At 41.4% G+C, this 18,807-nt stretch overlaps 1 protein-coding gene across 1 annotated transcript in view; it reads left to right on the forward strand.

Moving 5' to 3' along the window:
• The window catches only part of LOC126416596 (inositol oxygenase-like), a 43,111-nt gene extending 24,771 nt beyond the window's left edge, over window positions 1–18,340 (forward strand). The window contains exons 2-6 of the mRNA XM_050084348.1: window positions 14,013–14,184; window positions 14,280–14,488; window positions 16,365–16,501; window positions 16,643–16,873; window positions 17,762–18,340. Coding sequence (XP_049940305.1) covers window positions 14,013–14,184; window positions 14,280–14,488; window positions 16,365–16,501; window positions 16,643–16,873; window positions 17,762–17,870 — 858 coding nt within the window. The 3' untranslated portion in view covers window positions 17,871–18,340. The remainder of the gene's footprint in view (window positions 1–14,012; window positions 14,185–14,279; window positions 14,489–16,364; window positions 16,502–16,642; window positions 16,874–17,761) is intronic.
• The last annotated feature ends 467 nt before the right edge of the window (window positions 18,341–18,807 follow it).

Here is an 18,807-nt window from a genome sequence, read left to right on the forward strand (position 1 = left end):
TAACTTAGCGATTTTAGCAAACAACAATGCGTGTATTCAGCACTAGGGTCAGAGCAGCAACTAACTTAACGTTAGTATTTCCTCTGCAAGGCCGAGACACTGCAACGTTCACTAAACAGTTGTCGAGGAGGCACTGTTGGTAGCCCCTTAGTTCATATGGGCGGTCAGTTGCTGAACAGCTGAACGTCTACTCGCCTGTACACACCTCCACAGCTACAGTTCACCCCTGTCATCTATGGCCCGGGATGAACCTCAGTTGCCCCTGCGCCCTTGGATACGGCCATTTTGCCATACACGGTATGCTTTAACCAAGACAGCACGATAACGGTTTACAAATTTGGCCGTTTGGAAAATGCTTGCACCGTTGGCCCGAAAGTCAATGATCAAGCTCTTTTGGACGTTGTAATGTCGTCCCTCCTTCCTAATTCCATCTATTGTCCACATTAGTCATCTATGAAAATTTGAGAGGAGCGAAGATCACAATAAACTTTCTGGTTTACTCAGCTCGTCATGTAGAGTTGGCTCCATTTCAAATTTTAGGTCCTCACGGCTGGATTGATCTAAATAAATTTGAAGTTTGTTGTTGCAGAATTTTTGTTTTTGCGTAAATCTAGTTTCTCACATTTTAGTATGTCGTTCAGTCTTTTGATTTTCACATTAATATAGCTGAAATTACATTGTTCGCACAAATACAAAAATACGTCCGATCACATCAGAGTCATGCTTACGTCTCTCACACTGTCCGAAAATAACCATATTCCAAAGGGTTTACAATTTTTCCTAATAAATGAAATTATAATAGTTTCTGTTACATTGTTACTTTCGATTATTATTTCATAAATGAATCAAGAAACAAACATAGTAACCAGTACATTATTACGTAATTAATAATAGAAATTTTAAGTGTGTCAATAGTTCGTAATAATGCTTCAAAAAACAGTAATTTTAACTGTACATTCAGAACTAGTACTTGTCGATTATAACATCGAGACTGAAACAGTTTATAAAATAATTCATTTTCATAAATTTTAGCTTGAAATAGAACGTACTGTGTATAAAATTATATGAAAGTTCCAGAAAAGCAACTGAGATAATATTGACCTGTCCAAAATTCGAAAAATAATATTGGTATCGACAAGTACTGTTGAGGAAAACTAATGGTAGAGGAGTATGTCTCGGTACAACGTCAGACAACGATAGCACTGTTATCCGCGTCGCCCGGACACGGTTTATGTACCCTCCACTGCCAGTGCTGCCACCTGTCGTCTGTGAGCGTTTGTTGCACGTTCATGTCGAACACAGACGGGGCCGTGTAAAGGCGAATTTTGCAGAAAAAAATTAAATTTTGTGATCACATTATAGATGATTGAAAGGTTTTTGTTTGTTTGTTTGAGAATCCCCAGGAAACCGATGGTAATAACAACAGTTCAGATATACATGCTGACCTCACAAGGAGAGCTAGAAGAAAATGAGAAAGTGTATGAGGATGTAGGAATGGGTAGTTTAGTATATAAAGCAAGATGGTAACTAATATTCAGCGTGTTGTGCTTGGTGCTGTTGTCCTGTACGTCGAGTGCTGTGATTTTAATTGTGTGCTGGACGTGTACATAGTGTTATTGTCACTGATTGTTATGTGCTATGCCATCCGTCGATACTTTTATGATCCAGTGTGTGGTTTTCTTTCGTGCGCAAGTTTTTTACGGTTTTTATCTCCATTTTACAGTTCCACCCTTTTCGTCTGTTCTCTTCCGTACTGTTCCCCTTTTTTTATATCTATGTGCGCCATATTTTCTCCATTCTGTTATTTTAAATGTCCTCTTTGTATAATTACTGTCTTTCAGATGAAGAGCAGCGCATATGCTGCTGCCAGCCCGCCACAGATGCCGCATTGAAACACAATAAAGGCAAAAAAATTATTCAGCAGAGATTGGAACGCTGTACTAGTGTAAGGAATAGACGATGAAGGAAGAGGGGTTAGTCATAAGTATTACGGTAGAACGTAGGCTTGGTATTAGGAATAACAGAGGAGAAAGACTGAGTTCCACAATGGATTTCAGTTAATTGTAGCTAATAAACTGTTCAAAAATCACAAGAGTAGAAGGTGTACTTGGAAAACGCCTGGAGATGCGATAATATTCCAGATGGATTACATAATGGACAGAGATTATCAAGTCAGATATTGGATTGTAAGGCATACCCAGGAGCAGATACAGACCCGGAGCACAATTTAGTAATGATGAAGAGTAGTATGAAGTTTAGTATGAAGTTTCAGAGAAGAATCAATGTGTAAAGAAGTGTAATACTGATACGCGTTTGAGTTCTTTCAACCAATAGAGACTTCGGAAATGAGTACCACAAGTAGAGATGCACTTATGATGTTGGGGTTGATAATGGTAGCAAGACTTAAGGAAAATCAGGAGACTTTCTCAGGATTTGTCGACGTAGAAAGAGCGTTCGACGGTGCAAAATGGCGCAAGACGTTCGGTATTCTGAGACAAATTGTAGTAAACCATATGGAAAGACATATAATGTACAATGTGTTCAGGAAACTAGAGGGAGATAAGATTGGAAGACGAAGAACTATGTTTTTTGATTAATAATTGCGTAAGTAAGGGATGTAGAAAGTTCAGTCTAACATGAAAGAAGCACTGACAGAAATAAAAGAAAGGTGCAACATTAGGATTAAAATACAAGGGAAAAAGATGTCAAAGGTTGGATTAGCTGATGATGCTATCCTCAGTGAATGAGAAAGATTTACAGGAAATGCCGAACGGAATGAACCGTTTGATAAGCACACACTTCGGACAGAGAGTAAACCGAAGGTAATCGAAAGTAATAAGGGGTTGGAGGAGTGAAATTAACCATAAACTTAACATCAAGAGCCGAGCGGTTCTAGGCGCTACAGTCTGGAACCGCGCGACCGCTACGGTCGCAGGTGCGAATCCTGCCTCGGGCATGGATGTGTATGATAGGTTAGTTAGGTTTAACTAGTTCTAAGTTCTAGGGGACTGATGACCTCAGCAGTTAAGTCCCAGTTGAACCATTAGCATCAAGACTAGGGACCACGAAGCAGACGAAGCTACGATATTCCGCTATCTTGGCTGCTAAATAACACTTACGGTCGAAGCAAGGAAGAGATATAAAGCAGATTAGTACATGAAAAGAGGGAATTCCTCATTAAGTGATGTCTGCTAGTATCAAGCATCGGTCATAATATGAGGAAGGCATTCTGATTGGTTGGTTGATTTGGGCGTAGGGGGAAAAACAATGAGGTTATCGGTCCATCGGATTAGTGAAGGATGGGGAAGGAAGTGGCCGTATCCTTCCAAAGAAACCATCCAGACATTTGATTAATAATCTCTTACAAAAGACTGGAGGCTAAGAAGTAATGTTTTCAATGGAAATTAGAATCCTGTATGCAATTCATTCCTAGGTTTTTCATCTGTCACTCATCACATCTTTCGCCTCTGGTAAAGTTTGTTGATATGGTACGGAACCAACATTAGACTGTAGGTGCCGCTTTGTAAGTGAGTCCAGCGTTCGGACGAAGGCAACGGCATACCAGATACAACAGAATACGCTTAGTAAAGAACTCTGTTGTCCATAACAGTTTTTCATAAAAGTGACAATTAGCGGTGTTATTTACCACATATTCGATTAATTTTGTATTTAAATGACTTAGGGATTCGAAATGAACGAAAAAAAACGAAAGAAATATTGTACGATATTGCAGTGCCTATGCTGTTAAGAAGAACGATACTATGTTCGAGTCCAGATCAGGCCCAAGTTTACAAACATATCCTTCTGATATGCAGCTAACGGTTGTTAGTATCCGCAACTACGAACACATTTCATGTAAAAAAATAATGACCGAAACGAGACTTCTTCCAGTATTTACCAGTCTCGGGCGCTACCGTATTTTTTTTTGTATATATTGCAAGCTACATGGAAATGCTCGTAGAACATACAACTTTATTTAAAAATTTGGTTCCATCGAGAATCGAACCCCCCCCCCCCTCCCCCGCCCCCACGTGGCATGCAACCGCTTTACCACAGACCACACTTATTGTCGAAAAATATATATTTTTTATGTATTAAAGATTATTAAAGATTGTTGGTAAAAGGTAGAAACCGATTTTCTCGAGAATTTACAAGATTTGCACGGAACTACTTTGGGATATTTATATTTCAGATCTGAACTTCACGTACCATAAATATAAAAATTACAAAAAATTCAATTGCTACGTGATCTCCTTGTTAGAGACAATAGAAGTAAATGACACCTTGACATGTAATCAGCCTGCTACACAATCATTTTTAGGATCGTAGGAAAGCTGATTTACAGCCACAATTAAAAGAAATGGCTGATGCTAATGCTGGGTGTCCGCCAAATGGAATCAGTGTACAAGTTACAGACGCACGCACTGTTTCGAAAATGATTACTGGGCGGACGTCACGACCCTAAATCCTTGAGCCTTGTTGACCCGACGCCCTCGACGCCGCCTCCGGGCGTCGCGACGCCTCAATGTGACCGCCGGGCACGTGTCGACCCTCTCAACTGTAGCACTCTCTGTCTGGAATGCGGCTTCTGGGAATAACTGCAACACCAGATACCGTGCTGCTATACAGTACGAGCTAATGAACATACGAGGGGCATTCAATAAGTAATGCAACACGTTTGTTTTCTGTGCCAGTTTCGGGTGAAAAAAACGCGGAATTTGTTCTAGAATGAAATTTTCACTCTACAGCGGAGTGTGCGCTGATATGAAACTTCCTGGCAGATTAAAACTGTGTGCCGGACCGAGACTCGAACTCGGGACCTTTGCCTATCGCGGGCAAGTGCTGTACCAACTGTGCTACCCAAGCACGACTCACGCCCCGTCCTCACAGCTTTAATTCCGCCAGTACCTGTCTTTCAAACTTCACAGAAGCCCTCTTGTGAACCTTGCAGAACTAGCACTCTTGGAAGAAAGGATATTGTGGAGACATGTCTTAGCCACAGCCTGGGGGATGTTTCTAGAATCAGCGCACATATCAGTGCACACTCCGCTGTAGAGTGAAAATTTCATGTCATACCTAACAACCCGAGTTCGATTCCTGGCTGGGTCGGAGATTTTCTCCGTTAAGCGACCGGGTGTTGCGTTCTCATCATCATCATTTCATCCCCATGGACACGCAATTCGCCGAAGTGGAGTCAACTCGAAAGACTTGCACCAGGCGAACGGTCTACCCGACGGGAGGCCCTAGCTACACGGCATTTTCATTTCCATCCACCTCCATCATCGTTAGCTGAGCTTGCCACTATTTTGCAGGAAAAATAGTATAAGATTCCCCTGAAAACCATACCCGTCCTCTATGTATCCATTCCGAGACAGACTAGAAGCTGTCTTGAACGCCAACAGTTTCCTTAGACCGTAAGAGGCATGGTAATGTGTTCTGTTTTTTACGTTTTTATATGCCTGCCCCCTGTAATTGCCACCAAAGTGTCCTAAAAAACGAAAGTTTACTATCACATGGAGATCAAATAATCAATGAATTCGGACTGAAGATAGATTACAAGCTGCCACATTCATTAATCCTTGCCGAAACCATGTCTCTGAAGAAACCCAGTACTATCTCTACTGTAAAAAATATCTCCAATGAAGCGTGAAATATATTTTTCGTTGCACAGTCTTATGGCATCAACTTTGGGGACAGTCTGTGTTTTAAAATTGTTATTAGCCAGTAAAAGTGAAGTCAGAACAATCTGACTACCCAGTTTGCGACCTTGGTGCACTATATTGTTCATATGTCTCGAAATACTAATTCTACTATCCGTGAGCTACGTGGTTAAAAAAGAAACTGCAGACGGGGAAACGATTTGCATCTTGATAAAACTTCTTTGACCACTGCTCACGAAAACAGTTCATCATTCTATAGGTTTCACTTTCAATAGACTTCCAGCATAACGGAAAGCAAAGTTATGAACAATAGACTTTCAAAGCTCAGATGGAAGGCGTTTCTGTGGCCTAGTGCTCTTATTGTGCACATTAGTTCCTCAGTTTAGAGTTTTTCAGTGCGATATGTTATTTGTTGTTATATGGCTGTAAATACGTTTGAGTTTCTATTAATTATATAGTCTTCCAACCCTTTGTGGGGTGTGTCACGAGAAACAGATTCATAAAGATTTGGAGTTATTTGTATAGATGTTTGGAAATAACTAAGTGTTCTCTCTCTTAAATACTCGATGAACAGGCTGGGCAATTTGCGCACCGTGTATTACGTTCCTTACTATAGTTTCTAGCTGTTATACTCATCTTACTTCACACGTTAAACCTTCAACATAAGATTACACTTAGTAATGAGTGGCTTATGAGAGGATTAAAAGTTTTTAAGTTGGTTCGCAATTATAGGAAATACTGAAAAATTAATTTTTTTGCACTTAGAACAGTTAAATAGACAACCTGCAAAGCAGACTGTCCACCATGCACGGGATTAGGGATTACCAGTATAGGTGAGCACTACATATCATGAAAACTGCCCCAGCCACAGAGCACCAACACGCAATAAATAACAGCATGATTCACACATAAACATTGGAAACAATAAACTGTGATGTCACCGCCAGACACCACACTTGCTAGGTGGTAGCCTTTAAATCGGCCGCGGTCCATTAGTATACGCCGGACCCGCGTGTCGCCACTGTCAGTGATAGCAGACCGAGCGCCACCACGCGGCAGGTCTAGAGAGACGTCCTGGCACTCGCCCCAGTTGTACAGCCGACGTTCATAGCAATGGTTCACTGACAAATACGCTCTCATTTGCCGAGACGATAGTTAGAATAGCCTTCAGCTACGTCATTTGCTACGACCTAGCAAGGCGCCGTATTCAATTGATATTTATTATGTGAAGCATGTATCATCAAGAGAGATGTTCTACAATTGTGGATTAAAGTTAAGTATTACATCATCTACGTACTTTATGTGCAATTCTCAAAATATTGTCCTGTTCCAGACCTCACGCCAGTCAGCGTGTAATTAAACGCGTGCATTTCGGCCTCCTCTAGAAACACAGTGTTGGCTCTTCTGCCAACACTACATAAACTATATGAAATCATTGAACTCATCATCTAACGACTTCTCTCTCTCTCTCTCTCTCTCTCTCTCTCTCTCTCTCTCTCTCTTGTAGCTTCCTCGCTCTCACTCTAATTCGACTCATCTTCCCCGGTGACACCGTTTCTGCCTTATAATTACCGCTCTCCTCTACCTTCTCCCTCTATCTACATCATTTAAATCCAAGAATACCCCATCTACCAACTCAGATATGCAAATAAATATGGAAAGACGAGGTATAGACAAAGTAAAAACCGAAAGACGTAGATACACTGGCAACACTAAAGACATAAAATACAAGGACATGCATTCAGTCAGGGGCACGAAATAAACCTTAGTGGTGGAATATTTAGTTGGGTTTTACACCAAGCAGTGTGTTATGCTACCAGTCATAGTGAACTGGTCGAAAACAGCAGTACCACATGCAGGAACTTCCGTAAAATGTGTATGCAAATGACACTTCTGAATGTAACCAATAATAAAAGTAAAATGCATTAAGTTTTCAATTGCTTATGTAGCGGACTGTTTTGGTCCTAGAATCAAATCCAATACTATAAGTATTTTTGCTGCAGGTATCTGACGCAGTTTAAAGTGAATAAAACGAAACGCACTAAATGCGTATGGTAAAATAAATACATATGTTCACACATTGGAATACGAACTTTACAGCAACTATGGATACTATAGCCGCAAAAATGGAGAAATTAATACAAAGGGCGATATTTGTCAGTTTTCATCCTTTAAAAAATGAAAAATTGCGTTATCTACCGGAAATATTGGAGATAGGGCCATAAAGATAGGAAGAGATTGGTATTGTACGGAAAGAAACGGAAGAAGGCAGTTCCTATGGTTGACGACATAAACAAACCAACTATAAACTTAACACAACCTTCTCAGGCGTATAACTGTGTCTTGTGCTGATTAATACAACACTAGCGTTCATAAGAGAATCTTCTGGATTTCGATGTGTCTAACACAAACGCTGTTCGTTTTAAGCTCTTATGACGACTTGTAGCTGGAGCAGATGTTATTAAATCGTACTAACACGAAGCTCTGTATTCGTACCAGTGAGAAAGAAGTTTAAGCAATGTTTCTGCAAACGGGAAAGAGCTGAAATAATTTTATGATGTGCTTACTTTAACATCTCAAACAGCCGCTGAGAACCAACATACGAGGGTCACTCCAAAAGAAATGCACACTATTTTTGTAAAAATACAGTTTTCATTCTGCATGTGTGAAAGTTTTACAGTATGTAGATACATCTTTCCCGCTTGTTTTCAAACTTAGTTCAACCTGTTCCCTTGAGTGGCTCCGTCACAGTATGTATTCAAGATGGCTGCTACACTTGACGTTCGTCAGAAGCAACGTGCTGTCACAGAATTCCTGTGCTGTGAAAAAGAGACAGTGGGAAACACCCACAAGAGGTTGAAAAAGGTGTGTGGAGATGCTGCTGTCGATTGCAGTTAGTCGGTGGACAAGCAGGTTATTTGATGAAAGCGGGCACGGCAATACTACAGACAATGTGCAGAGAGCTAACGAATTGGTGACTGCTGACAGACGCATCACAGTGAACGAATTGTCGCCCTTCGTTGGGATACGGGAAGGAAATGTTTGAAGAATACTGAAAGTGCTGGCGTTAAAAAAGGTTTGTGCCAGTTGGGTTCCCAGTATGTTGACAGTGGCTCACAAAGAAACAAGAAAAACGGTATGCAGCGAACTTTTGTAACAGTACGAGAATGGTGGAGATGAATTTCTTGGAAGAATTGTGACAGGTGATGAAACATGGCTCCATCATTTTTCACTAGAGACGAAGAGGCAATCAATGGAGTGGCATCACGCAAATTCGCCCTAGGAAAAAAATATTCAAATCCACAGCTTCTGCTGGAAAAGATATGGCTACGGTGTTTTTCGATTCCGAAGGACTCTTGCTTGTGGACATCATGCCAAGTAGAACCACCATAAATTCTGAAGCATATGTGACGACACTGAAGAAACTTCAAGCTCGACTGAGTCGTGTTCGACCACATCAGCAAAAGCAGGATGTTTTGCTGTTGCACGACAATGCACGGCCACATGTCAGTCAAAAAACCATGGAAGCGATCACAAAACTCCGATGGACAACACTGAAACACCCGCCTTACAGTCCTGACCTGGCTACATGTGACTATCATCTCTTTGGGAAACTGAAAGGCTCTCTTCGTGGAACAAGGTTTGAAGATGATGACTCCCTTGTGGACGCTACCAAACAATGGCCCCAACAAGTTGGTGCAGAATTTTACCGTGCGGGTATACAGGCGCTGGTTCCAAGATGGCGTAAGGCAGTTGAGACAGTTGAGAGGGATGGAAATTATGTGGAGAAATGAAAATATTGGTCCTAAAGGATGCATCTACACACTGTAAAATTTTCAAACATGCGGAATAAAAGCTGGATTTAAAAAAAAATAGTGTGCATTTTTTTGGAGTGATCCTCGTCCAACCGCTTTATCTTTGCGTACGAGTGGGTGGATCATAAGCGTTCTCTGTAAATGGTCGGCAACTGAAAATCGCCTAAAATTCAGGTAAAAACTTAATGGTATATGAATAAAAGGAGCCACTCAATTACGTAGCTAATTCACTAAGATAATTTACCCATGCATCTTGAGCGTGGCAATAATTGAATTATTTGTACTTATGGAACACAGAAACGGACTGGTTTATCTTGTGCGTGTTTATTTCGTATTAACGTCCACGCAGTTTCACAGTCAGAGTAGAAGTAAAAGGAATTTGAAATTTCATTGCTAGTACAGGCGGACTACATTCGAAAGTACTGCGGTTTTTGTATATGCGTTTCATTGGCATTTTTATAATTTGGGTTTGAGTGATACAGGGGCTTCAACTTGGCTTACAGCTTTGAAGAGTTAAATGCAATGGCTTTTTGCATGTATGTATCACGTGTGAAAGTTTACATACGCTAACTCATTTGTTACTTGAAAATAAGGGAGAGACACGGCGATTTTTTAGGGTTTGTACTGCAGTTGATCGCATTATCGAGTCTCTGCCTTAAGAATGATTTTTCGAAATCGATCAGTAGTCCAAAAAAGCGACAGCGGAGCGTCCCGAAAAACATCCGGTTTATAGCCATAAGCTTCATCAGATTAGCGTTTAAGGAACATTCAAATATTTGCAGGGACGATATTCTCCCGCATTGCTTCCTGGTGCTGTGTGTCAAATCTTTCTTCATGCTTAGGAAAACAAGTATATTAATCGCACATACTCTTTATCAACATCGTAGTTACACTGAACCGCCACGCTAACTCTATTATTAACACCTACACTGATTGTAAGCAGCATAAAACATGACTCAAAGAAAAGTATCATGAATCGTACGAAAATATATTACAAATAATGGAGAACCTTTAACAGTTACGATAACAAAAAATTGCAAAAAGGAAAACCCTAACAACAGCGTCGAGGTGGAGAGCGCTTTACTACCGTTCAGCCTGTGACCGGAACTCTCGGTAAATACCGGATGGTAGTAGTTTCATAGTCTCCAGTGTTCTGAGGTGTCGTCAGATAAATACGCATCTACAACTGTTATCTCTGTGAAAACAGAATCATCTCCAGTTGTGCAGAGGCAGCTGTTACTATACATCTGCGCTTATTCCCTTAATGAAAATCTCTTATTTACTGCTGCCACTGAAATCATGCTTTGTTACGTGTAATCTGTACATTAAAATGTATTGCTTTTACAAAAAATTACATTCTTAAGCACTACTGAAACTTAAATCGGGTATCCTCTGAATAACGTGCAATATATATAGTAAACGAAAAGTTTGTACAGTTTCCTGACTACCTAACTTAAGATAAGAGTAATGGCTTGGATTTGTGAATACTCTGGACGTACTGACTCACAATGACGTACATAAATATTCTTTATAGGTGAAAATTTGTCGAAATGTGCATGCATTCAATTGATTGATTGACATCAAATTGGTGCAATACCATGTTTATCTAGCGCTTGTCTCATAAATACATGGCCACAGAGTCGCACAGATTTTCCCTACAATTGTCTTTATTACACTTTTTCTCCAAATTTTTCAACACATAAAGCCCCTGTTAGTAGTATGATAACAGTAGTCACATCTTTGCAGCATTTGCAAAGAAAGTGACTTGTCCTAGATTACCGCATTTTGATTTGCATCCATTGCAGAGACAATTATTTGGCATTGCTGTAACTAATAAATGAATGTGTAAAACAGAGTAAATAAGTGTAATATTACAGTTTCATACTTAGTATAATATTTAAGCAAACAATGTTGCCCGTAAGTCACATGGCACTTTTAGTTTGACGTTGTGACATACACAGTTCGATATGCACACTCCATATACCCCAACTTTACGGTCGCCTACAGATGTTAAAAAATAGAACACTTAGTAGATCGAAACAAAAAATCAGCAGCAAAAATACTGAAGCGTTTGGAACGCGACTCTAGGCTCACTGTCTCACGTGCGCCCGACAGGGGTGATATCACTTTACGCCTCGTGCTTAGTGCACTGGAGTGTCCTAGTGGACCGTCCAAGGCCGTAGGAGAGAAAACAGCAACGCAATGGAAACAAACACGAAGACACGTTCGGCTACATTGTACTGGGGGATTCGTAACAGTGTCAGAGGTCGCAGTAAGCAAAGGAGTGTGTCGAGCCTCCGCGAACATTACGACGTCACGACGCCGGCTGACGACATCACGTGCGGACGCCGCTGTCCGACAGATAACGGCGTCCCCTATATATTGGGCCGGTCCAGTGGCTACGGCATAGCGTCGCGACGTCTCGATAGCTCGTGGCATCACATCGACCGGCACCATGGCGTCTGCCAAAGTCATGGTGAATATCTGCTGCCGCCACTGCTGCTACTGCTGCCGCTGCCACTTCATTGAAGGATGTTATGACGGCTTGAAATATGTGCTGGTCGGGGATTCGAACCCAGACCCTTAGCAGGCAACTCTCATACAGACCCAACTATCTAGGGTTGTATGGGAGGTATCTGGCCATCATTGCCTCAGTCTCCCAACAGGTCGTTTACCATCGACTTTCAGCGAAAACCCGTTGCTCGCAGTTGTTTACCGTTGTTCTCGCAGCATTTGTCCATTTCAGTGCAGACACCATTCTCTTAGTTCCTCAAAGATGGGTACCACATGCGAATTTGATCATTGGTCACATGATCACATAATCACGAACTGTCAGGCCTGGGACCCACCGAATCGTTTCAGTTTTCATCACAGCAAATCGTTGTTCTGTTCCTCTGGTTGCGAGCCAACATTGCGCACCGTACAAGGCAACTAGGCGGTTTGCAGAGCGGTATATTTTCTACTTTAATCGGTTTGGAATCGTCTTGTCCGCCATTTGACCCATGCAGTGCTGACACGGTTTACGATTTCGAGAACGTGTGGGCAGTCGGCAGTTAGTTTTGAAGACATTTGTCTTGTCAGATGTGTGCTGTCGATCTTGATGGTGTGGTTCGTAAACTATTTACTTTCACGGCTGTACAAGTAAAACTTATTCAAATAGTCCGGGCTGTGTGTTCCGTGGTAGAATCAATCTTTTTGGAGAACCTCGCTTTCCAACCCGTCCGCGGAGTACATCTTTAAGGGAGATTGTAGCTAACACGAAGATCCGATTGACACTCTGATCTATTGATGGCTTAGAAGATAGCCAAGGTGTGAATCGGATCTTCATAGAACCATATGGGGAAGAATCATTGGGTTTCTGCAAGACATCCATTCGGCCATGGCACAATAGGGAGGAAGTATACATCTTGCAGAATGGCATATCAAGCGCCGAAAATGTACGTTTTAGGAATCGAAGGTGGGTAACTAATCACAAAATCACACATTGTAGCCGAAAAGAAATATTTTTGACATTGTTGCAGTAGCTACTTGCGCACGGTGTTCTGTACACGTTCAATCTCGTCTAGCCAAAGACTGTCCTACTTTTACGATTTATGACTATTCTCGTTACTTAAAAAAAAATTGCGGGTCAGTGACTTAAAGCACAAGAATACTTACGCGTTCGTATCTTTCGTTGCTCCTCAAGTCCTTTTTCAGAAGTTGAGTACGCAGAAATTGTTGAGAAATATAGGGAGATGTTCAAGCGATCTGAATAGAAACATCTTTGAGTAAGAATATGTGTAGATCTACTGAGTTGGGAAGCAAGTCTACAGTTTTGAAAATGATAGTAGTTCGTGTTAAGCAAAGCACAGTAGTAGAGTGAACAGTTGAGAAGACTTCATCCGAATATGAAGCTTCCTGGCAGATTAAAACTGTGTGCCGGACCGAGACTCGAACTCGGTCCGGGACACAGTTTTAATCTGCCGGGAAGTTTCATATCAGCGTACACTCCGCTGCAGAGTGATAATTTCATTCTTCATCTGAATAGTACAAGTGGTTTTAAGCCGGTCAACAGGCGAGTAGACACTGTGAAGGTCTGCGTGGCTAGTGGATAATGAGATACTATTAAACCTCCCTGTCACACATTTGTTAGTGCATACCTTAAGAATTTGAAGTCTCGTCCACAGCACCGAGCATGTTGGTATCGTTGTCGGCGCACTCAACTTCAGATTATCCCTTGGTTTCCGCAAACCGCTTTACGCTTATCTCCTTCTCCAACCCATAGGATATCCATGATTAGTGGTTTCATCGTCGACGGATCGTTGACTCTTGGTCTTCCGTCCTTCCTTCACCGACAGGTATTGGCTGTAGAACTATATAAAGGACAGTGGACTAATTCTAGGCATTCGGATATTGGAAGGGCACTCTGTCACCTACACCCTAAATTCAGACTGCCTGTTCGAGATTTGAAGACAAAAGCTCCAGAACGCAACTATTTTAGTAACCATGCGGTATGCTACGTAGATTTGGTAGTTGCAATGTAATAACTTTTTTTCAGAATCGTCCTCTGATCGACCCTTCAGAGATCCTGCGTCCGGAACCCATCCACGCGGGGAAACCGATCGCCCAGTTCAGGGACTACACTATCGACGACACGGACCCCATCAAGGAACGAGTCCGCAAACTCTACTACGACATGCACAAGTACCAGACCGTCGACTTTGTCAAGAGTAAGTCCGCTCTGCGCAACCAGAATTGCTGCGAAGTATTCCTGATCGCTGGTTGCCGTGCTCTTACCCTTACGGATATGTCGTCTATGTTACAGAACAGCACGCCAAGTGGCTGAAGTTCGACAAGTTCCGCGCGCCCATCATGGACACGCTGGAGAGGCTCAGCGGCATGCTGGACCAGAGTGACCCTGACGTCGACGTGCCCAACATCGTGCACGCCTTCCAGACGGCGGAGCGCATCCGCGAGGACCACCCGGACTGTGACTGGCTCCAGCTGACAGGACTGCTTCATGACATGGGCAAGGTGAGCTCACACAAATGAACCGGTCTTCTTCAAGAAGCGTTATTGTGTCCTGGTGGCTCTTCCTAAGTCTGAAGGGATTAATAGGTACATTTTGCGTAAACTAAACGAAACGCTTTTTTGCCTTGCTTCGTAATTTTCTTTCGTAAGACGTAGGTTTCAGGTTGTAAGCCCATTTCCCAATACACAACTAATTCCAAAGGTGGCAACCAGTTGTGATAGTGAAAAGGAACTGACGACTCAAAACCCAGGTCGTATCAGGGTAAAGTTTTGCGAGAAAACATAAAAAAAAAAATTCATTTGGTTAATACCATATACAGTATTTCACCAAGGATCTACAGATGAATGAATTAAAATAAAAGGCTCTGTTTCCTTACTACTTAAATGCCAATCATAACTGAAGTGGTCTTGCAAAAACGCAGATTCGAACTCTATTACCGGATGTCTCTCCAGGAGTCGTCAAGGGCATTTTCTCTGGTGTTTTGACGGATACTTGCAACTTAATTTTTCAATGTGTAGCTGGACTCACTCCAAAGAAACACTGCTCATCACGTCTTCCATGCGAAGCTCCGTCTCGACGGGAAACGTCGGTTTGTTTTCCGTTGCAACAACATGATTTATAAAGTGGAATTTTATGTGGTCGTGCAATAGAGTGGTCTCAAATTAGTCCAGCGCGATATTTAATTTATCAATTTTCATTAGCAAAGACGGTAAAACACGAAGAAAATCCAGTACGCCAGCAGCGACATCACGGCCCTGGATCGTTCTGACATACAGCAGTGCTGTTCGGTCGCAGCTGGAGACCGTCTTTCACTGCCCCTGTCAATTTATATCCATAAAACGAATACCGCAGTAGACTAGTTTTGGACTTCTTTGTCGAATGAGCACGTAAAATTCTGGTTAAAAATAATTCCGTTTTCCAGCGGAAAACAAACTACCGTTTCCCCGCATGAAAGACGTGATGAGCAGTATTAGTTTGGGCTGACTCCAGTTACACTTGCAAAACCTAAATTGCAAACATCTCACAAAATACCAGAGAAAATGCACCTGAGGACTCTTAGGAACGGCACTCTGTATAAATCAGTGTACGAGGGTAATACTAAAAGTAAGATCTCCTATTTTTTATAATTACATAGATCTGTTTATTTCTACAATGGTTTACATCAGTTTACAGACTGAACATTTAGCTGTTTTTCGACATAATCACCATTTCTGTCGATACATTTTTGTAGACACTGTGGAAGTTTTGTATGCCCATGGCATACCAGCTCGCAGCCATGCTATTCAGAAAGTTATGAACTTCTTCTTTCACCTCGTTGTCGGAGCTGAATCGCTTTCCGGCCAAATGTTCTTTTAATCTAGGGAACAGGTGGTAGTCACTGGGCGCCAAGTCACGACTATAGTGTGGGTGGATAATTATGTTAAACTGAAACTGTTGTAGGAGAGCAACGGTTTCCCGACCGATGTGTGGGCGAGCGTTGACATGGAGAATGTGTACGCCCTTACTCAACATTGCTCTTATCCGGTTCTGAATTGCCCGTTTGAGTTTTTCCAAAGTCTCACAGTACGTGTCAGCGTTAATTGTGGTCCTAGCTTGGAGAGAAGGAATCTTACCTCAACGCAAAACATAATGCAGTTTCAGCAGACGTTTGTTCAAGACAAAATAAAATTTAATCCATTAATCACTGTTTCTTGTAATAGGACATGAGAAGTTAATTTGTTTATTAAAGGGAACTTTTTGGCACCATTCACACAAGCGAGTCGTTTGCATCAAACGTGATTCGCTCCGTCTTGTAAAGCTAAATAAGGGTAGTCAGTATAATTACCATTAGGCACCGATTCAGGAGACGTGACTGATGAAGTAAACCTGTCGTTCCAGATAATGGCGTTCTACGACGAGCCGCAGTGGGCCGTTACTGGAGACACTTTCCCTGTTGGCTGCGCTTGGGCCGACTCCATTGTCTACAGAAACACCACGTTTCACGACAATCCGGACACCTACAACCCCAAGTACAAGTAAGGAAACATTCATGCAAAAATAGAGGAATTTTATGGTCATTGTGACGTTTCTTTTCCGTCGAGAAACTAGTCACTTGTTCACGCAGTATGAAACGCTTATAGTGCGTAACAAACTTAGAAAACATTGTACTGTTACAGCACGAAGTACGGCATGTACACTCCCAATTGCGGCCTGGACAACGTGCTGATGGCCTGGGGACACGACGAGTACGTCTACCGCCTGCTGAAGCATAACGGCTCCAAACTGCCGGAGATGGGCCACAAGATCATCCGCTTCCACTCCTTCTACCCGTGGCACTCGTCTGGTGACTACATGCACCTCTGCAACGAGGAAGACATGGAAACCCTGAAATGGGTCCTAGAGTTCAAGTAAGTCTGAGGAAGAAACATGTTAATCACATTGTACACTACGAATTACTTGAAGTATACACCGAAAAAAAAAATTAGACACAGTTTCTTGAATGGTATAACGCAAGCATATATTAAAGTGGAAGTTAACGGCTTACTTGTGCCAAGGCTGCTACATTCTCTGGCAAATTCAGTTTGTTTTATCTTCATGCCTGCTGCTTTCAACCCGATCGACTTTTTTTCAAATGTCAACAAGTGACGTTTTCAGTACGACTTAGAAAGTTCATTCGGAAAGTAATTCTCTCAAGTGAGTGCCACTACGCGTCCAAAAACCTTAATGATAGTCACACTTTATTGCAACAGATTCCGAACGTGAACAAACGTTATGTTTTGTGATTTGTTATGAAGATGTTTGACGATTATTACTGCATCTGGATGTACAGCGACATTTCATATATCCATTCAGTTTCGTAGCTTAGGAGAAGAAAGGAATATTTAGTTCATCGCTCCACCGTCTACGAGATCATTTGAGAAAAATTCGGTAGCGCCATTTTCAAAGGAACCACTGTGGCAATTGTCTTGCTGTGTTTATGGATATCGTCAGAAACCGAAATCTGAATGGCTGGACGGCAGCTTCAACAGCCTTTTTTAGAATAGGTTGATGTATATTTTGAAAAGATTTTGTTATTCACGCTGTGTCATTTCTTGCTATCATTTGAAAATGACAACTTTAGGCTGAAATTAATCTCTCGTGTTACAGAAACGAATCTTGCAGATTACGTAATTGCCTTTGTGGAAAGATAGGAAACTCCATTCTCACAGTTTATTGCCTACTGTGATCGTACATTTACAGAACCTAGTTAAAATGTCTTAAGACAGTATTTGTAAAATTAATCTTCTTCATTGCAGCAAATACGATCTCTACTCGAAGAGCGACGAGATGCCCGACATTGAGAAGCTGAAGCCATACTACCAGAGCCTCATCGACAAGTACGTGCCTGGTGTCCTCAACTGGTAGACTGCAAACAGCCAGTCCTGTCACAGACAAAAAATTCACCGCGAAACAACTAATTTATTCCTTTGTGCGACAAAAACAACGCATTTTCATCACTGTCGCAGAACGGGTTCACTGAAAGATATGATTCTGCTCATTTCATGTCATTATCGCGACAATTTTGCTCAAATAACTTATTTATTATGGTTCACTGTAGAGTTTGTACAATTAACTTTTAAGTAAAAATTTGTGTTGAATATTTTGCTCTATAACTCCGAGTGTCTTGGGTGTAGCTTCAGATTTTTATAGCTCATACAAAACATCATCAGGGTACCAGCAGGTATTAACCATAACGTATTTGTGTTTGTGCTTTGCAAGTATGAAATAGGTTTATTGTAACTGAAGACTGTTACTGTAACATAATGTTAAGTGCTATAGTTTGATTATTTTTTGTAAGCAAATTAAAATGATGATAAAGTTATTGTTGTTTGTAATCTACTGATTTATTTCCCCTCACCTTTTCCTTGTATTGGAATCATTCAGACAAAAAGTCATAATAGTTAATAATTCTGGAGATCAGTTCACAATGGCCTCATAGTTATCAGGAAAAACCAATTTCCTACCTCCAAAGTTTCGCTTTGTGAGTGGGGGTAGAGGGGGGGGGGCGATAATATGGAAACTACTCTTCTATGTCTGCTCTGTATCAACGGTTGAAAAGAAATTATTCATTTCTGGCAAACTGTAAATATAGTACAAAGAAAATAAAATGCACACTTCTCGCTATTAGCACCAGTAAGAGTGGAAAGGTCTTAATTAATACCAGTTAAACACTTAATTATATTTTATTCCAGTAATCGTTCTCTTGGGTAGGAACAAGACATATTAACGTCTACCTCTTGCGCTATCCGAAATCAGTGAAATAACGATTTTCTGGAAGCTGATTTAGGTTTAAGGTAGGATG

The sequence above is a fragment of the Schistocerca serialis genome, chromosome 8 (assembly GCF_023864345.2).
Source record: "Schistocerca serialis cubense isolate TAMUIC-IGC-003099 chromosome 8, iqSchSeri2.2, whole genome shotgun sequence".
NCBI lineage: Eukaryota > Metazoa > Arthropoda > Insecta > Orthoptera > Acrididae > Schistocerca > Schistocerca serialis.